The 15,167-nt window shown below is 44.9% G+C and overlaps 1 protein-coding gene across 1 annotated transcript; it reads right to left on the bottom strand.

The window, feature by feature from the left end:
* Positions 1 to 965: 965 nt before the first annotated feature.
* LOC109256535 (NADH-cytochrome b5 reductase 1) lies at positions 966 to 6,330 on the bottom strand. Its single transcript, XM_019431927.1, has 9 exons — positions 6,216 to 6,330; positions 5,759 to 5,908; positions 5,568 to 5,640; positions 5,010 to 5,116; positions 4,662 to 4,791; positions 3,886 to 3,969; positions 2,715 to 2,800; positions 2,143 to 2,242; positions 966 to 1,794 (listed from the first exon to the last, which is right to left on the bottom strand). Exons 1-9 carry the CDS (start codon positions 6,228 to 6,230, stop codon positions 1,622 to 1,624), a joined length of 918 nt encoding a protein of 305 aa, XP_019287472.1. The 5' UTR covers positions 6,231 to 6,330; the 3' UTR covers positions 966 to 1,621.
* Positions 6,331 to 15,167: the final 8,837 nt, after the last annotated feature.

The raw sequence follows: 15,167 nt of genomic DNA, 5'->3' as shown, positions 1-15,167 counted from the left end.
GAATACATCCTGTTTGTATGTCGAGTGAATGAGGCGGAAACCCACGTAAGACAAGAAATGGTGAGCTTCTGTGTGGGAAATGCTCTTTGCTGGACTGCTTCACTATTTGAGCCTAACAATCCCTGTGCAAGATCTTTCTTTTTGGAAGTGAGGTGGCCAGGTGTATCCCACAGAGAACAGTGGCATACACATACGAGTTGATCGAGAAATGTTTGATGGAATACTCGTAACAATTTATTGACAACTCTGCTATATGGAGGGGTGAATTCTGGGGGTCCCACAAGCCTTTCTTTTGGGGCCCCAGGGAAAGCAACACATAGTTCCATGCAGAGAAACAGTGCTGACCTTCCTCTTGAGGCCATTTCATTGTTCTATCCCAATGGGACTAACAAAGAAGATCTGAAGAAGCTGCCCTAGTCTAAACCTGGGAGAAGTGGGTGGATTGTCAGAGCAGAGGAGAAGGGCAGTTAGGACAGATGGGCCTGGGGGTGGCCAAGCCTATCCAGGCACCAACAAGTCTGGCTGGGGCTGGTGATATCAGGTTACTTTTTAAAGGGGAAAAGCTTCTCGTCCAAACAGAAAGACAATACTTTCATTTGTTTGCCAGGTACCCTGAAGGGTAAGTTTGGCGAAGGGAGGGCCAAGAGAAGGAAGGGAAAGAGTGGCCAAACCAAGGGACCACTGTGATCGTACCTGGGCTCAAAAAGCATCCCCTCTAACTTTGGTTCTCCTCCCTTAGAAGCCTCCCTTAGAAGCCTCCAGGGAGAAGTTGAGCTCCTGCCTCTGCTGAGACAGCTGTTAAGTGATCACTGAGTTTGTGGCCAGGTCAAATTTCAGCACATGGTACCACTGCTCAAAGGTTCTCTGGAAGACCTGGGAGGAATTCTGTGCTGGGAAATCCTTCCTCCCCAGATTCTCAGACATGAAAAGCCTTAGGAACAAGGACCCCAGACACAACAACCCCATAGGTTTAACACGGGGGCCTTAGCCCCATTTATTTGCATAGCCAGAGGTCTCTGCCACAAGCAGCAGTCTTAGACTGTGGGTAGCCATTTCCTTCCAGCCTGGGCAGGGGCTGGGAAAGACAGACACACAAATACATATTTCAGATTCCCTTCTCTGATGTCTGAAGAAATCATTTTCTCCTTTCCTGCAATCTTGAGGAGACCACCTCTGTGAGGCTGCTCAACTTGCGCTCACTAACACACACACAGAATCTGCTGTGGGTTAAGCACCGAATATTAAGTAAAACCCATTACATAGATTGTTCCTTTCATCACAGACACAGAGTGTGATGCTATCAAGGAACTAGTCAGTACAAGCAGCGAAGGTACATGCTTCCTTCTTTCTGACCCATGGAAGAGATGTCTCCACGGGCCTGACCTGGGCCTTCTATCACAGGGAGATTTGGGGGGCCCTTTCAGGGAACGACTCAGCTTTAGCCCTCTTCCATGGCTACAAGGATGTCATTCCTGCAGGTATCCTCCAGATTTCAGCTCCGGAGTAAGACAAAAAGGCTGACAGTGCCAGGAAAGGAATCTAGGGCTTATAGCACTTGAGTACTGGCTGAGGACAGTTGCAAGGAACAGGACCAGGGACACAGGCCCACGGAGCAGGAAGCTCAGTAGGTAAATCGCATCTTTTGTGAGTAGCCCAGTTTGTCCAAGTTGGGATGGCAGGCCAGCTGAACCATGGGGGGTGGCCCGCAGAGCAGCAGCAGCACGCCATCCCCTGGGGCGGGCAGGTGTTCCCGGATCATGTCAGCAGTCACAAACCCCTTGCTGTAGGCCCAATCTGCAGTACAGAGGAGAAGAGAGAGCAGACATTCCAGACCAGACCTGAGCTGACAAGGGGCGGAGTACCATGAGGCAGGGAGGAGGGGGGGCCCCGGAGAGCCTCCAGAGAAGGTCTCAAGTTGTAGCAGCAGCTAGACGCGGAGACTCAGCCTGCTTCAGCTTCACAGCCATGCCTGCCACCCACCCGGAAAACAGGAACCAGAAGGAAAGGGCCCAGGAGATCACCATGTCTGTTGCACTCACACTTGGGAGAGTGGCAGTACCAGGGAGGGTTTGTTTCATTGAAATCAGAACCCCCAGTGCAGGAAGGCCCTGATTTGGGGGTGTCCAGGAACGGGGAGGGTACCTTCTGGGGGGTGATCCAGAGTGAACCAGAGCTTAAAGCGACTGGGATATCGGGCCTGCAGTTCCTCCAGCTCCTCCCGCAAGATTATGTCCTTTTCAGTCTGAAATGAACAGGGAAGCAAAGGTTCTAGGAACCTCATGAGGCCCACGTACAAAAAGTTCGCCGCTCTGACAACTTTCCAACCGGGACAAAATTAGAGAGCCAAAGTTCTAGGGAATAATCAGGGCTTTTAGAGAGTTAACGTGAGGGGAAAGAGAGGCGAACAGCCTTTATTTACACAGTATGGAGGAATAAAGATGAAATATTTCACAAAGGAAACCCAAGGAGCAACTTTTTACGCTTAGGACTTGGTTCCTTAAATGTGTCCTTTTCATGTTTCCTTGGGGGCCAGGGAAGGAATTTGGCCCCATGCTCTGTCCTCCTTGCGGTAGTAGAGGGTCCTCTACCTTGCAGGGGGGACCTTGGACAAAGGCTACAACAGGCTCTGGACTAGCTCTGCCTGCCGGTGCCACATCTCTCAGGCTGCCTGCACAATAGCTTTAAAGACCCAGGCGTGAGAAAAGTAAACCAACCTGGTTGGCAAAAAGCAGAGAGCACTGGGTCGGATCTTCAGGGTCCTTCAGGATGGCCCGAATCAGCTGCAGCATTGGGGTGATTCCTGCAAAAAGGCAGCCCACCATGAGACAGGATGGCCGCAGACCCTCCCCTGTCCCAGCTCCTGAGCTGACCAACCTCTCATCTTAATTCTTTCTACCCATTTACCACGCCGCTCCATTTTTCCTTTAGTATCCCGATCCTCGAATCCTCTCCTGTGTCCTGGAGCACTGACATTCCTAGACAGAGATGCCCTTGACCCCATCCTCAACATCAAGTCTGGTAGGTGCACTGTGGTCATGCTCCATATTCGCATAAGATCATACAGTCAACAAATGGAGGGTTGATGGGGGGTGGGAGGGAGGGGAGAGTAGGTGATGGGCATTGAAGAGGGCATCTTTTGGGATGAGCACTGGGTGTTGTATGGAAACCAATTTGACAATAAATTTCATATATTAAAAAAAAAGATCATACGGTTGAAATCCTTCTAAGGAACCAATCTAAGACCCTTCCTCTGAAAGTCTGTTGGAGGCTTGGACTCAAATGTCACAGATAACTGTAAGTGCCTACTGATTCAGTGATGAGGGTTCTGGAACACTGGACTTGAGGGTTAAGTGCATGTGCTTTGGAAGTGGACAGAGTTAGAAACTAACCTTACCTCTGATCATTACTGTTTACCCTGTGGAAACCCTTCAACTTCTCGCAACCTCCGTTTTTTCCTCTGTAAAAGGGGAAGACTAATATCTACTTCATAGATACACACATAAAGTGACTAGCATAGTGTCTAATATTTAGAAATGTTCACTGTTTGTTCATTTTCTTCCTTCTTGCCTATCCTATTTCTAGCTGCTTCTCCATTCTCACCTAAAAATTATTAGATTCATTCTATTTGAGGTCTTAGGAGAACCCACATGATTTATTTCTCTCATTCTATTAGTTAAAAAAAAAAAATTCCTTATTTATTTATTTTTTTTGGTTTCTACTTGATTATGATTTTGTTTTTCAGATATCAGGGAGTTCTAAGCATCACCAGGAATCCCCCGACTAACAGCTTGGCTATGATTACCAAACCTTCTGAGGGTCACTTGGGCGTTTTCATGGCAACAACCAATAATGGTGGGAGAGAATGGCCCCTCAAGTGATATACACCTGTTCCGCCGGCAATCATTCCCAGTTTCTTCGCCACTTGGGGTTCTGGCGGAGATTTTTTGTTGGGCTGAATGCTAAAATTCCCTGAAAAGTCAAGTTAAGAGAGGGGTGGAAGAAAAAAGTCAATATGGGGGACTAAGAAAACAAATACAGAACTGAATATGTGTCCCAGGCCGGTTTAGCAGCTGCAGTGAAATCTGATCCTGGAGCTTGGGTGGAGGTTTGAGTTGAGCCAGCCTTGACAATGATACACTTGAGGGACAATGGGGCCAGGACTATCCGTCCCATATTATTAAGTACCAGTCAGTTTAGGGCCACACAATGAGTCATTAGCTGCCTCTGGCAGACCGTCACTCCCTGGTGAGGGAGACAGGCATGGGGCCAGGTGTGAATCTATTTTCCCAAGTGGCACAGAGCAGCTCCAGAGGCTTGCTAATGCACACAGCTGTTCCCATGGGCAGGGATGAAAGCTGTGTCTGGCTGTCTAAACTGCTCAACTTGAGAAGCGTTCGGGGGAGGGAAAGAGAGACCTAGGTTTGCTTTAGGCATCTTCACAGCAGTCATGGCTGGTGAGCTCCAGTGGGTAGGGAGCTGATCCCTGTGGCAAACGGAACTGAGAAATATGCCTTTCCAAAATAGCAGCGCTATGTTTAAAGGGCAGGTCTGGCCCTTACCCACATACTCACATGCATGCACACGCACGGCCACAGTGTGCCAAGTGGACTACGCGTACTGGAGAAGTGGGAGACAGGCTCAGGGAGAAGAGGGGCCCTTACCTTTCCCAGTGTAAGTGAGCAAACCACTTGGCCCTCGAAATTCCACCACATCCCCAATCTTCAGGCTGTTTAGGTACTGAGACATCTTCCCTCCCTCAGGAAATTTGGGGTGCACACCTTTCAGGTACACCTGGTAAGACAGAATGGAAAACACTTTATCTGGAATGTCACTGGCTTCTGAGCTGAAGCTAGCGCAGGAACTACGCATGTGCTATCGTCCCCAGTCCACATACTTTCTTCATATGCCCTAAGGACACATGTCTCCTGCTATCAAACAAATCTTGGAAGTTTACAAATTCCAGAAAGAGAGGGATAAGGAGCTCCTGGGGTTCCTTCCTACCCACTTACCTTGATGACAAGATCCACGTAGCCTTGGTCCTCGTCACTGGTGACAGGAGTATATGGCCTGATGACCAGGCTGCCATCGATCCGGGCAGAGAGGTAGACATGTTTGCCTGGGGACCATGTGTAGAGCTACATAAGGGCTGCTGGTGGACGTGTAGCCTTCCTGTCACCTTTCAAAATACTCAAGGAGTTTTGAGAACAAGGATGTCTTGCTTCCTAGAGTGGTTCCAATGAGATAGCAGGCAGGGAGGGCCCCTTAGGGCCCTCAGAAGCCCCCCATTGGAGAAACTCTTGTCAACCACTGCCAGGACCTTAGCAGTAGCAGGAGAATTGAGGGTCTGGGCAATGAGGAAAAAATAAATGTTTGCTCAGGGGGAAATACAAACAAATCCTGCAGGGAGGAGGAAGAACTAGTGAGTGTCAACGATGTCTGGGGGCACAGAAGCCACACCCTGGAGGGGCCCAGTGGTCAGTGATACCTCACCAATCCAAGCTGGGTAGGGAAGGGGAATCACCCTCTTAGGATACCAGGGAAAGGAGCCCACTCCACACTTTCCTTACCCACAGGCAGCCCCAGAACGTGGTGGGCGGTGGGCAGGGCAAAGCGGAACCTCTTGGTGTTGTGGCTCACAGTCTGGAGGATGGACGACACACACGTTTCACCAGGCAGGTCTGGTGCTGCAAAGTGCTTGGGGGCATCCCAACCACAGTGGATGGTCCCTCCTCTACCCGGGCTTTCCTCTACAACTTACCGTCTTGTCTAGCAGTCGCAGCAGGTACTTCTCATTGGGGTCCAGGAGAGTGACCTTTGGCCGGCGGGACTTTCGAACCAAGTACGAGCCCAGAGCCAGGCCAAGCACAGTCAGCAGCCCCACCCCCAGGGAGGCCAGCAGGACTGGGCTCTGTGGGTAGAGAAGGCAGCGTGACCATCATGCTGGGGAAGAACCCGGGGAGTGGGTGGTGACTGTCCCATACAACCAGCCGCCCCAGGGATGGCTTTCCCGAGCTCCAGCGCGAGAGCCTTTCACGGCCAGAAAGGTAACCGGGGAAGGGTCCCAAGTACTGTGCGGTACCGGGACCCCGGATTCCAGGGCAGGTGTAGAGCCCTGCGGAGCGGGGTGGGCGGCGAGAGCCCCAGGTCCGGAGCTGAGTGCCCAGAACGAGATGGGGCGGAGTCCCCTGGTGCAGGACGCGGAGCAAGGGTCTCACCGGTTGGAAGCCCATGACCGAGCACCTCGTCCTCCACCGCCAGGCCCGCGGACGGATCCCACAATGCGCCGCGGGGCGGGCAGGAGGCGGGGCGGGCAGGAGGCGGGGCGGGCAGGAGGCGGGGCGGGCAGGAGGCGGGGCGGGCAGGAGGCGGGGCGGGCAGGAGGCGGGGCGGGCAGGAGGCGGGGCCTGGCGAGGGTGGGGCTGGCGGGCTGAGTGGCTCTGCGCCCCACCCCTTTGCTCTCAGACTTGGTGGCTAAGGGCCCCAGGAACCTCCGGACTGATCCAAGATCCTTGAAGACCGCAGCTCCAGGCCTCCTTCCCGTCCCCAGCCTCCTATTCCCGCCACTTCGATCCGCTTACCCCGAACAAGAGGGGAGTCCTGTCAAATGTAGAACCACACCAAGTTGGGGGACTAGAAATCTGAGTCTGGAATACGAAACAGAAGGCTGTCTGACATTGAGCCAGTTGAGCAGGAAAGGCTGAAATTAATCATTTTAGAGTCACCTTAGTTTTTCAACAGGCTGAACTGCAACAGCATTGAACAGTCTGGCGGGGTCTTCTTTAGGAATGAGGAGTGTGGCATGGCAACTTCATTTCCCGGTCCCATTTGGTTTTGCATACAGCACCAGGTCTTCGGTACCACTCAGTAGCTTCCTATGGGTCCAAATCAAGCTTCTTGTCCTGATCTGGGTTCTCCTACCCTCAGGGTCAAAGACCTGGGCTTTGGAGGCAGACTGTACAGAATAAGAATCTCGCCTCCAGCACTTACTGGCTCTGTGACCTTAACTTTTCTGCAATTCCTCATCTATAAATGGATATATATTATCTTGTGTCTAGTCCATAGGGGTGTTGTGAGGCTTAAATGATATGTGTAATGTGCCTAGTGTACTGTCTGTCAGAGCAAAATACTCAATAGATGTCAGCGACTAAAATGGCTCAGAAGATAGCGCCAACAGTTAGGGTTTTAGAACTGAGCTCTGTTGGCAGCAAAATGGGACAAAGGGAGTCAGAAATAGACACTGACAGCCATTGAGGCTACACATTTGCCAAGATGGCTGTTCTTTCTCATACACAGCTTCCCAGCCAGATTGACATTTGTGTTTGATTTCTTCTGAGGTCTCTTGCCTTTGCTTACAGACATCTTTTTATATTTTTACATGGTCTTATACATCTGTGTGTTTGTGCCCTAATCTCCTTATAAATTCACTAGTCATATTGGACTAGGGACCACCCTAATGACCTCTTTAAAATTTTTTTTTTCAACGTTTTTTATTTATTTTTGGGACAGAGAGAGACAGAGCATGAACAGGGGAGGGGCAGAGAGAGAGGGAGACACAGAATCGGAAACAGGCTCCAGGCTCCGAGCCATCAGCCCAGAGCCTGACGCGGGGCTCGAACTCATGGACCGCGAGATCGTGACCTGGCTGAAGTCGGACGCTTAACCGACTGCGCCACCCAGGCGCCCCTCTAATGACCTCTTTAAAGACTCTGTCTCCAAGGGAGCCTGGGTGGCTCATTCAGTTGAATGTCCAACTCTTGATTTTGGTTCAGGTCATGATCCCAGGGTCATAGGATTGAGCCCCATGTTGGGATCCACGCTGAGCATGGAGCCTGCTTAAGATTCTCTCTCTCTCTCTCTCTCTCTCCCCCCTCCTTCTTCTCCTCCCTCTGCCCCTCTCCCCTGCTCACACTCTTTCTCTCTCTCTCAAAAAAAAAAAAAAAAAAAAAAGAGTTAAAGACTAACTCCAAATACAGTTACATTCTGAGGCTACGGGCTAGGATTTCAGTATATGAATTTGAGGGGGGAGATGTGACACAATTCAGGCCATAATGGAGGGGTGCTATTTTAAATGCTATTGTTCTTAAAGTTTTGATTTCTACTTGTACTTTATTATACAGCAATAGGTTGATTTCTCTATGTTGACCTTGTATTCTGTGATCTTGCTAAACTCATTCACTAGTTCTAAGAGGTTTATTTTGTTTGTTTTTGGTAGATTTCTTGGAATTTTCTATACAGACAATCATGTCATCTGTGAATAGGAATAGTTTTTTTCCTTTCCAGTCCATATGCCTTTTCTTTGACTTGCCTTATTGCACAAGCTAGTACTTCCAGTACGAGTACTGCCTCATTCCCATCTAAGGGAGAAAGCATTCAGTTTTTCACCAGGAAGTGTGATGTTAGCTATAAGTGTGTGTTTTGTAGCTGCCCTTTATCGGGTTGAGGAAGTTCCCTTCTATTCCTAGGTTTCTCAGAGTTTTTATGTTGCATGGATACTGAAGTCTATCAAATGTTTTATTCTGCATCAATTGTTATGATCTTCTTTACACTATAATATAGTGGATTATGTTTGTTGTTGTTGTTGTTGTTGTTGTTGTTAATACTGAGCCAGTGTTGCTTTCCTGGGAATAAGCCCCACTTGGTTCTGGTGTATCATTATTTTTACATATTACTGTATTTGATTAATATTTTGTTGATAGTTTTCACAACCATATTCTTGAGAGATAGTGCTCTATAGCTTTCTACTTTCTGTACTGTCTTTGTCTGGTTTACATTGTAAATGCATTGTTTGAATCAGGATCCAAATAAAGTCCGTCCATCGAGATTTGTTTGTCTCTTAGGTGTTTTTAAAGTATAGATTTCCCCTCCATCTCTCTCTTGCCTTTTTTTCTCCCTTACAAATTTTATTTACTGAAAAATTGAGAAGGCTGCACTCCTAACCACTACAATAAGCTGCTTGTAGAAATTATTTGGGGCCCAGTGTCCAAAGGGCACAGCAATTTATGTTTATAGATAGTCCTGGGTGAAGTAATTCCTAGGGGTCCTACTGATAAGTAGGAGTGTGGGTAGTTGTTATCAGGGAGTTCTGATTCTCCTCCTGAGATGGGGGGCTCTGTCTGGGTGGAAAACTATAGTTCAGGATGGTAGAGGGAGCATCTCTTACTTTTAGAGTGTAGATCAAAGAAGGATATATGAGCATTCAGTGTGGGTATTGAAGTCAGGAGGTCAGGCAATGGATTTCAACAGGGGTACTAACAAAAGTTTCTGAGGCAGGCAGGAGCAGCTGGATTATGAAATGAGGGGGAATCCAAGAAATAGAAAGTGGGAAAAACGATCACAGAACACATTTGCTGAGTGCTTATAATGTTTCAGGCACTATTTCAGGCACTGGGGATATAGAATTCAACAAGACACAGACCAGCTTTAGGGGAATTAATAATCTGGGCCTCCAATCCATTAAAAAAACCCAAAAACCCCATTCTTAGCTCCCCATTGTTCTTAGAATAAACATCAGACATAGCCTCCAGACTCCCTAAAAGTGGTCCCTCTCTAGCTTTTCTTCCTCACATGACGACAGACTCCATTTGCTTTCTTCCCTTCAGTGACCCTCTTTTCCATTTTCTTGAACAATCATGTTATTAGGGTCTTCGTAGTCTTTGCAAGTTCCAGTCCTTTTGCCTGGAACATTCGTCTCCCATCCTTCCACCCACCTTTCACCTAGGTTTTTCTAACTTATTCGGAGATTGTTATAGGCACAGTTCTAAGATGGCTCCCAAGATTATCCCTGATAACCCAATCTCATTAGACATCCTGACTCTGCACTGTTTTTTGTTAGCACTTATCACAATGGTTATGTCTGAACCATCTTGTAGTCAGTTATTTTCTGTTTCCTGCCTAAAATTTCAGCTCCGTGGGGTAGGGACCGACATATTTCCAGCACCTTACAAAGTGTTGTCATACATTAGGGGTTCAATAAATATTTGGGGATTATACACTGTTCTGATATTACAGACAGCACAAGAAAGGAAAATTGTTTACTCTGTATGAACATAAATATAAAATTCATGAATAAAATATTAGCAAATGATATCCAACAATTAATTAAAAAAATAAGCCACAATCATGTTGGGTTTACCTCAGGGATGGAAAGAGAGGAAATCTCTATATAAAATTCTTTGCATTAATGGATTCATGGAAAATGATCACATGATCATATCATTAGTTGCCAAAAAACATTTAATAAAGCTCAACCCCATAAGTTTTTTAAAATTATTTTTAAGGCTTTTGAAAACGTTTTACTTATTTATTTTGAGAGAGAGAGAATGAGAGAGAGGGAATGCGTGCATGAGTGCGTGTGGAGGAGCAGAGAGAAAGGGACAGAGAGAATCTCGAGCAGGCTGTGTGCTGCTTGTTTGGTCCCATGAACCGTGAGATCATGACCTTAGCCGAAATCAAGAGTTGGGCGCCCAACCAACTGAGTCACACAGGAACCCCCAAACCCATAATTCTTAGGAAGCTAGGAATAGATGAGAACTTTCTTAATTTGATAAAGATCATATACCAATAGTCTACTTCAAATATCATACTTTAGATACATTTCCTTTAGTCAGGAACAAAGCTAGAATATCTGTCATCAATGCTATTATTTAACGTGGTATTGGAAATCCTTGCCCAGCAGTTGGCAAACTTTTTCTGCTTGGGTTGAATAATAACTATTTTAGGACATACAGTCTGTGTTGCAATTATTCTACTGTGCTGTTGTAGCATGAAAGCAGTCATAGGTAATACATGAATGAATGAAAGTGACTATGTTCCATTAAAACTTTATTTATAAAAACTGGCTGGGGTGCCTGGGTGGTTCAGTCAGTTAAGTGTCTGACTCTTGATTTCAGCCCAGGTCGTGATCCCAGGGTCGTGGGATTGAGCCTTGTGTCGGGCTTTGTGCTGACTGAACGTGAAGCCTGCTTAAGAGTCTCTCTCTCTCTCTCTCTCTCTCTCTCTCTCTCTCTCTTTCTCCCTCTGCCCTTCTCCCCCCAGCTTGAGCACTCTCTCTCTCTCTCTCTCTCTCTCTCTCCCTAAATAACAAATAAATAAACAAAACAAAAAGAAAAACTTTATTTACAGAAACAGGTAATAGGAAATATTTGGCATGTAGGCCATAGTTTGCCAATCTCTGTTCCAGCCAGTGACAAGGTAAGAAGAATAAGTGAGGAATAAGAACTGAAAGTGACAAAATAGTCATTACTGGCATATAGTGCACGAGAGTTCAAGAGAATCAATGAGCTCACTATTATAAATAACAAGAAAATTCAAGATGATTTCTGGATACAAGATCAAACTAAAATATTAAATTGTCCACTACATTACAATTGATGAATATAAAATAAAATATTATAGTAATAGTTTAATATATTAATATCATTATAATATGTAATATATAATATTATATATTATATATAATATGTATATATGCATTATATTACATATAATAATATATATGTTATATAATATAGTATATATAACATATATAAAATATAATATATTATATAATATATCAATTATAATATATTATATTATATATTATATAATACTATAATATACTACATAGTATATATGTTATATATATTATATTATATATATTATATATATAATATATAACATATAATATATATTAATGATATATATATCATGATATATATAATATATAACATATAATATATATTAATGATATATATATCATGATATATATAATATATAACATATAATATATATTAATGATATATAATATTAAACATAATTATTATATTATTATAGTAATTATATTATAATACAATAATAGTAATATTATTATAATATTATAACAATATAATAATATACCATAATATATATTATATTATATATAATACCATTAATATATAACATATACTATATTAATATAACATTAATATATTAATATCAACAGAAAATATGGACTATGTAGGAATAAATGTAACGAAGGAGGTGCAAGGCCCTGATGAGAAAATTACCAAACTTCCTAAAAAGGCATATAAAAAATTCTTTCCCATTTCAGTGGAGGGCAGCTCCATCTTTCCAGTCATTTGGTCAAACACTTTGGAGTTATTCTTACTGTTTTCTCAAACCCTAAAACCAATCATTCAGGAAATTCTCTTGGATCAATTTTCAAAATACAGTAAAAACTTGGTTTGTGAGCATAATTCGTCCAGGAAACACGCTCCTAATCCAAAGCACTTGTGCATCAAAGTGAATTTTAAGAACCATTGGCTCAGTTGTGATCATGTGACCTTTGGCATCACGTACTACTCGTATGGCAAGGCATCGCTCAGTTTATTAAGTTAAAATTTATTAGAAATGTTTGCTCATCTTGCGGAACACTCGCAGAACAAGTCACTCGCAGTCCAAGGTTTTACTGTGCGTTAAAAATATGACCACTTCCACTGCCACCACTCTGGTCTAAACCATCTTGTGCCTGCAGAAGCATCCTAATGAACCCAGTCTCCACCCTTGTTTCTCTATAATCTATTTGCTACATAGCAGCCAGAGTAATTCTTTTACAACTTTGGTCAGATCATGTCACTCTTGTACTCAAACCCCCGCAATCTCTTCTGCCTCACACTTATTTATTCTGTTCATTGCCTCTCCCACTTTAGTATATGTGCCCCAAGGCGGGAGCCATCTTGGTCTGCTTACCGATGCATCCTGAGTGCCTACAACAGTGCAAGTAATACAAGAGATGACCGCTAGCTCCAGGGAAAACTTACACATGAAAGAAAATATAATCACGGATCGCTACGGTAAAATCAAGCCATCAAGCAATCCCTGAGCACAGTGTAGCTGCTAGGCTGTCTTGCCACACTTCCATAAATCCAGTTGCTAAGGAAACAAAGACGCCGTTATTACCCATGACACAGCAGGTTGCCTGGACTTCATGCTGCGATAATTCCCTTTGCTCCCTGCCCCCAGTTCTTCTTGGGAAGAACAGTGGATCTGTGTCACACCTGAGAAATGCTAATCTTAGGAAACTCTCAATCTTATAAGGGGACGCTAGCAAACCCGACCAAACTTTGCTTCTCAGGGAGAGGTTATCTTTATTATCCTGCTGAGGAAACATCTTCTCGGAGGACAGAAGGTCTCTGCAGTGTCTCTGGAGTACTACATCTCTAAATCTCTCCAGAGAGAGAGAGAGAGAGAGAGAGAGAGTTACTGTCTTTTAAAACAAATCTGCCCTCTGCGGTGGTGGAAGACACTAGCTCTAGGTTCTAAGCCTGTTTGCTGTACAAACATCCTTGAAAAGAGAGCCAGAGTTGTGTAGAAATGCCTTGGACAATTGCCTGCCACCGACTTGTTCAGCAGTGAATACTTGACAAAAGCATGAGAATGTGATCGTCAAGAAAACTCTATTGGAAGAATGGGGGAAGGAGAAGGGCCTATTTGTGGAGTAGCATAAAAGGGCTAATCCCTTGGCTATTATGGCAAGGAATTGTATACAAAACTAATCAAAGAATGGTAGTGTAAGTATATGGTGATATGGACTCAAACGAACACCCGAAGAACACTTAAGAGAGCTGAAAGTAGTTATGTCATGTTGCACTCGCTTGGTTTCCCTCCTACCTCTATAGCGACCCTTTCCCACTGACCCTTGGTGCCTCCCCTTCATCGACTCCATGTCTTCGTGTTGAAATGATCCAGGGCTCCGTCCTTGGAAACCTCGTGGCTTCATATGCTGACAGATTTCAAAATTTGCAACGAGGAGGTCATTAGCAATCTTGACAAAGAGCACTTTTGGTTGGGTGTAGGCACAAAATCCTGACTGGAGAGGGTTTGAGAAATTCATAAAGAATGGATATCCTCCCTTTGAGGATTCAGATCATCTTTCTATTACAAATCCCAAGTAAAACCTGATATTTAACAAAAGACACACAGTTCAAATGTAAAGAATCGTAAAAAGTTACAAGAAATCCTAGCAGAAATTCCTTAAAACTTCACACTCATAAATTTTGTTTTTTATAGACATTTTTCTAGATAGATTTTATGCATGCCGTGACTTACTTACTGAACTAGTGGTTTTGCCTTTCGTGGATAAAACATTTTTTGTTTGCTCCTTCTGCTATGTGATAATTCTATTTTCTCCTTACGTGATTTGGACAATTTCATCCAAAAATTTTGAAAAATTATTTAAAAGTTGTGACATCCTGTCATGTATGCTGCTGCTGATTCATTGAAAAGCTGGTTTCTCAACATCGGCACTATTGACATTTTGGGTGGGGTATGTCTGAGTGGTCGGGGCTGTTCTGTCTGTTGCAGTTTGTTTAGCAGCATCCTCGGCCTCTTTGTATGAGATGTCAGTCGCGTCCCCCGTTGTGACAACCGGAAATATCTCCAGACATTGCCAAATGTCCCCCCTTGGGGGGGGGTGAGGCCAAATCCCTCCAGGTGGAGGACCACTGTTGTAGAGAGGGTCAGAGAACAATGGAATTCAGGGAGGCTGGGAAGAAGGTACATATACAGTGAGGGTAGAGACAGATTGCAAGTGAAAAGATGGGGAAAAAAAAACTAAAAAAAAAAAAAAAGTTAGATGCTCAACTGACTGAGCCACCCAGGCACCCCTCTAGTGTAATTTTTTTAATGTCTATTTTTATTTTTGAGAGAGAGGGAGGGTGCAGGGCAGAGAGAGAGAGAGAGGAGGACAGAGGATCCGAAGTGGGTGCCGTGCTGACAGCAGAGAGCCTGGCACAGGGTCAAACTCATGAACTGAACCGTGAGATCATGACGTGAACCGAAGTTTGACACTTAACCAACTGAGCCACTCAGGCACCAACCCCCCTGCCCCCCGCCCCGCTGCCGTTCTAGTGTAATTTTTTTTTTTTTTTTTTTATTTATTTTTGGGACAGAGAGAGACAGAGCATGAACGGGGGAGGGGCAGAGAGAGAGGGAGACACAGAATCGGAAACAGGCTCCAGGCTCCGAGCCATCAGCCCAGAGCCTGACGCGGGGCTCGAACTCACAGACCGCGAGATCGTGACCTGGCTGAAGTCGGACGCTTAACCGACTGCGCCACCCAGGCGCCCCATCTAGTGTAATTTTTAATAGTATTTCCTTTCATTCTCAAAAGTGTCCCAGTTTGGATAATAAATTACATGCTCATCCTACTC

This window comes from Panthera pardus, unplaced genomic scaffold (assembly GCF_024362965.1).
Source record: "Panthera pardus isolate Hobbes unplaced genomic scaffold, ASM2436296v1 HiC_scaffold_21, whole genome shotgun sequence".
In the NCBI taxonomy this organism is placed as follows: Eukaryota; Metazoa; Chordata; class Mammalia; order Carnivora; family Felidae; genus Panthera; species Panthera pardus.
This window is presented reverse-complemented; position numbering and strand designations above follow the sequence as displayed.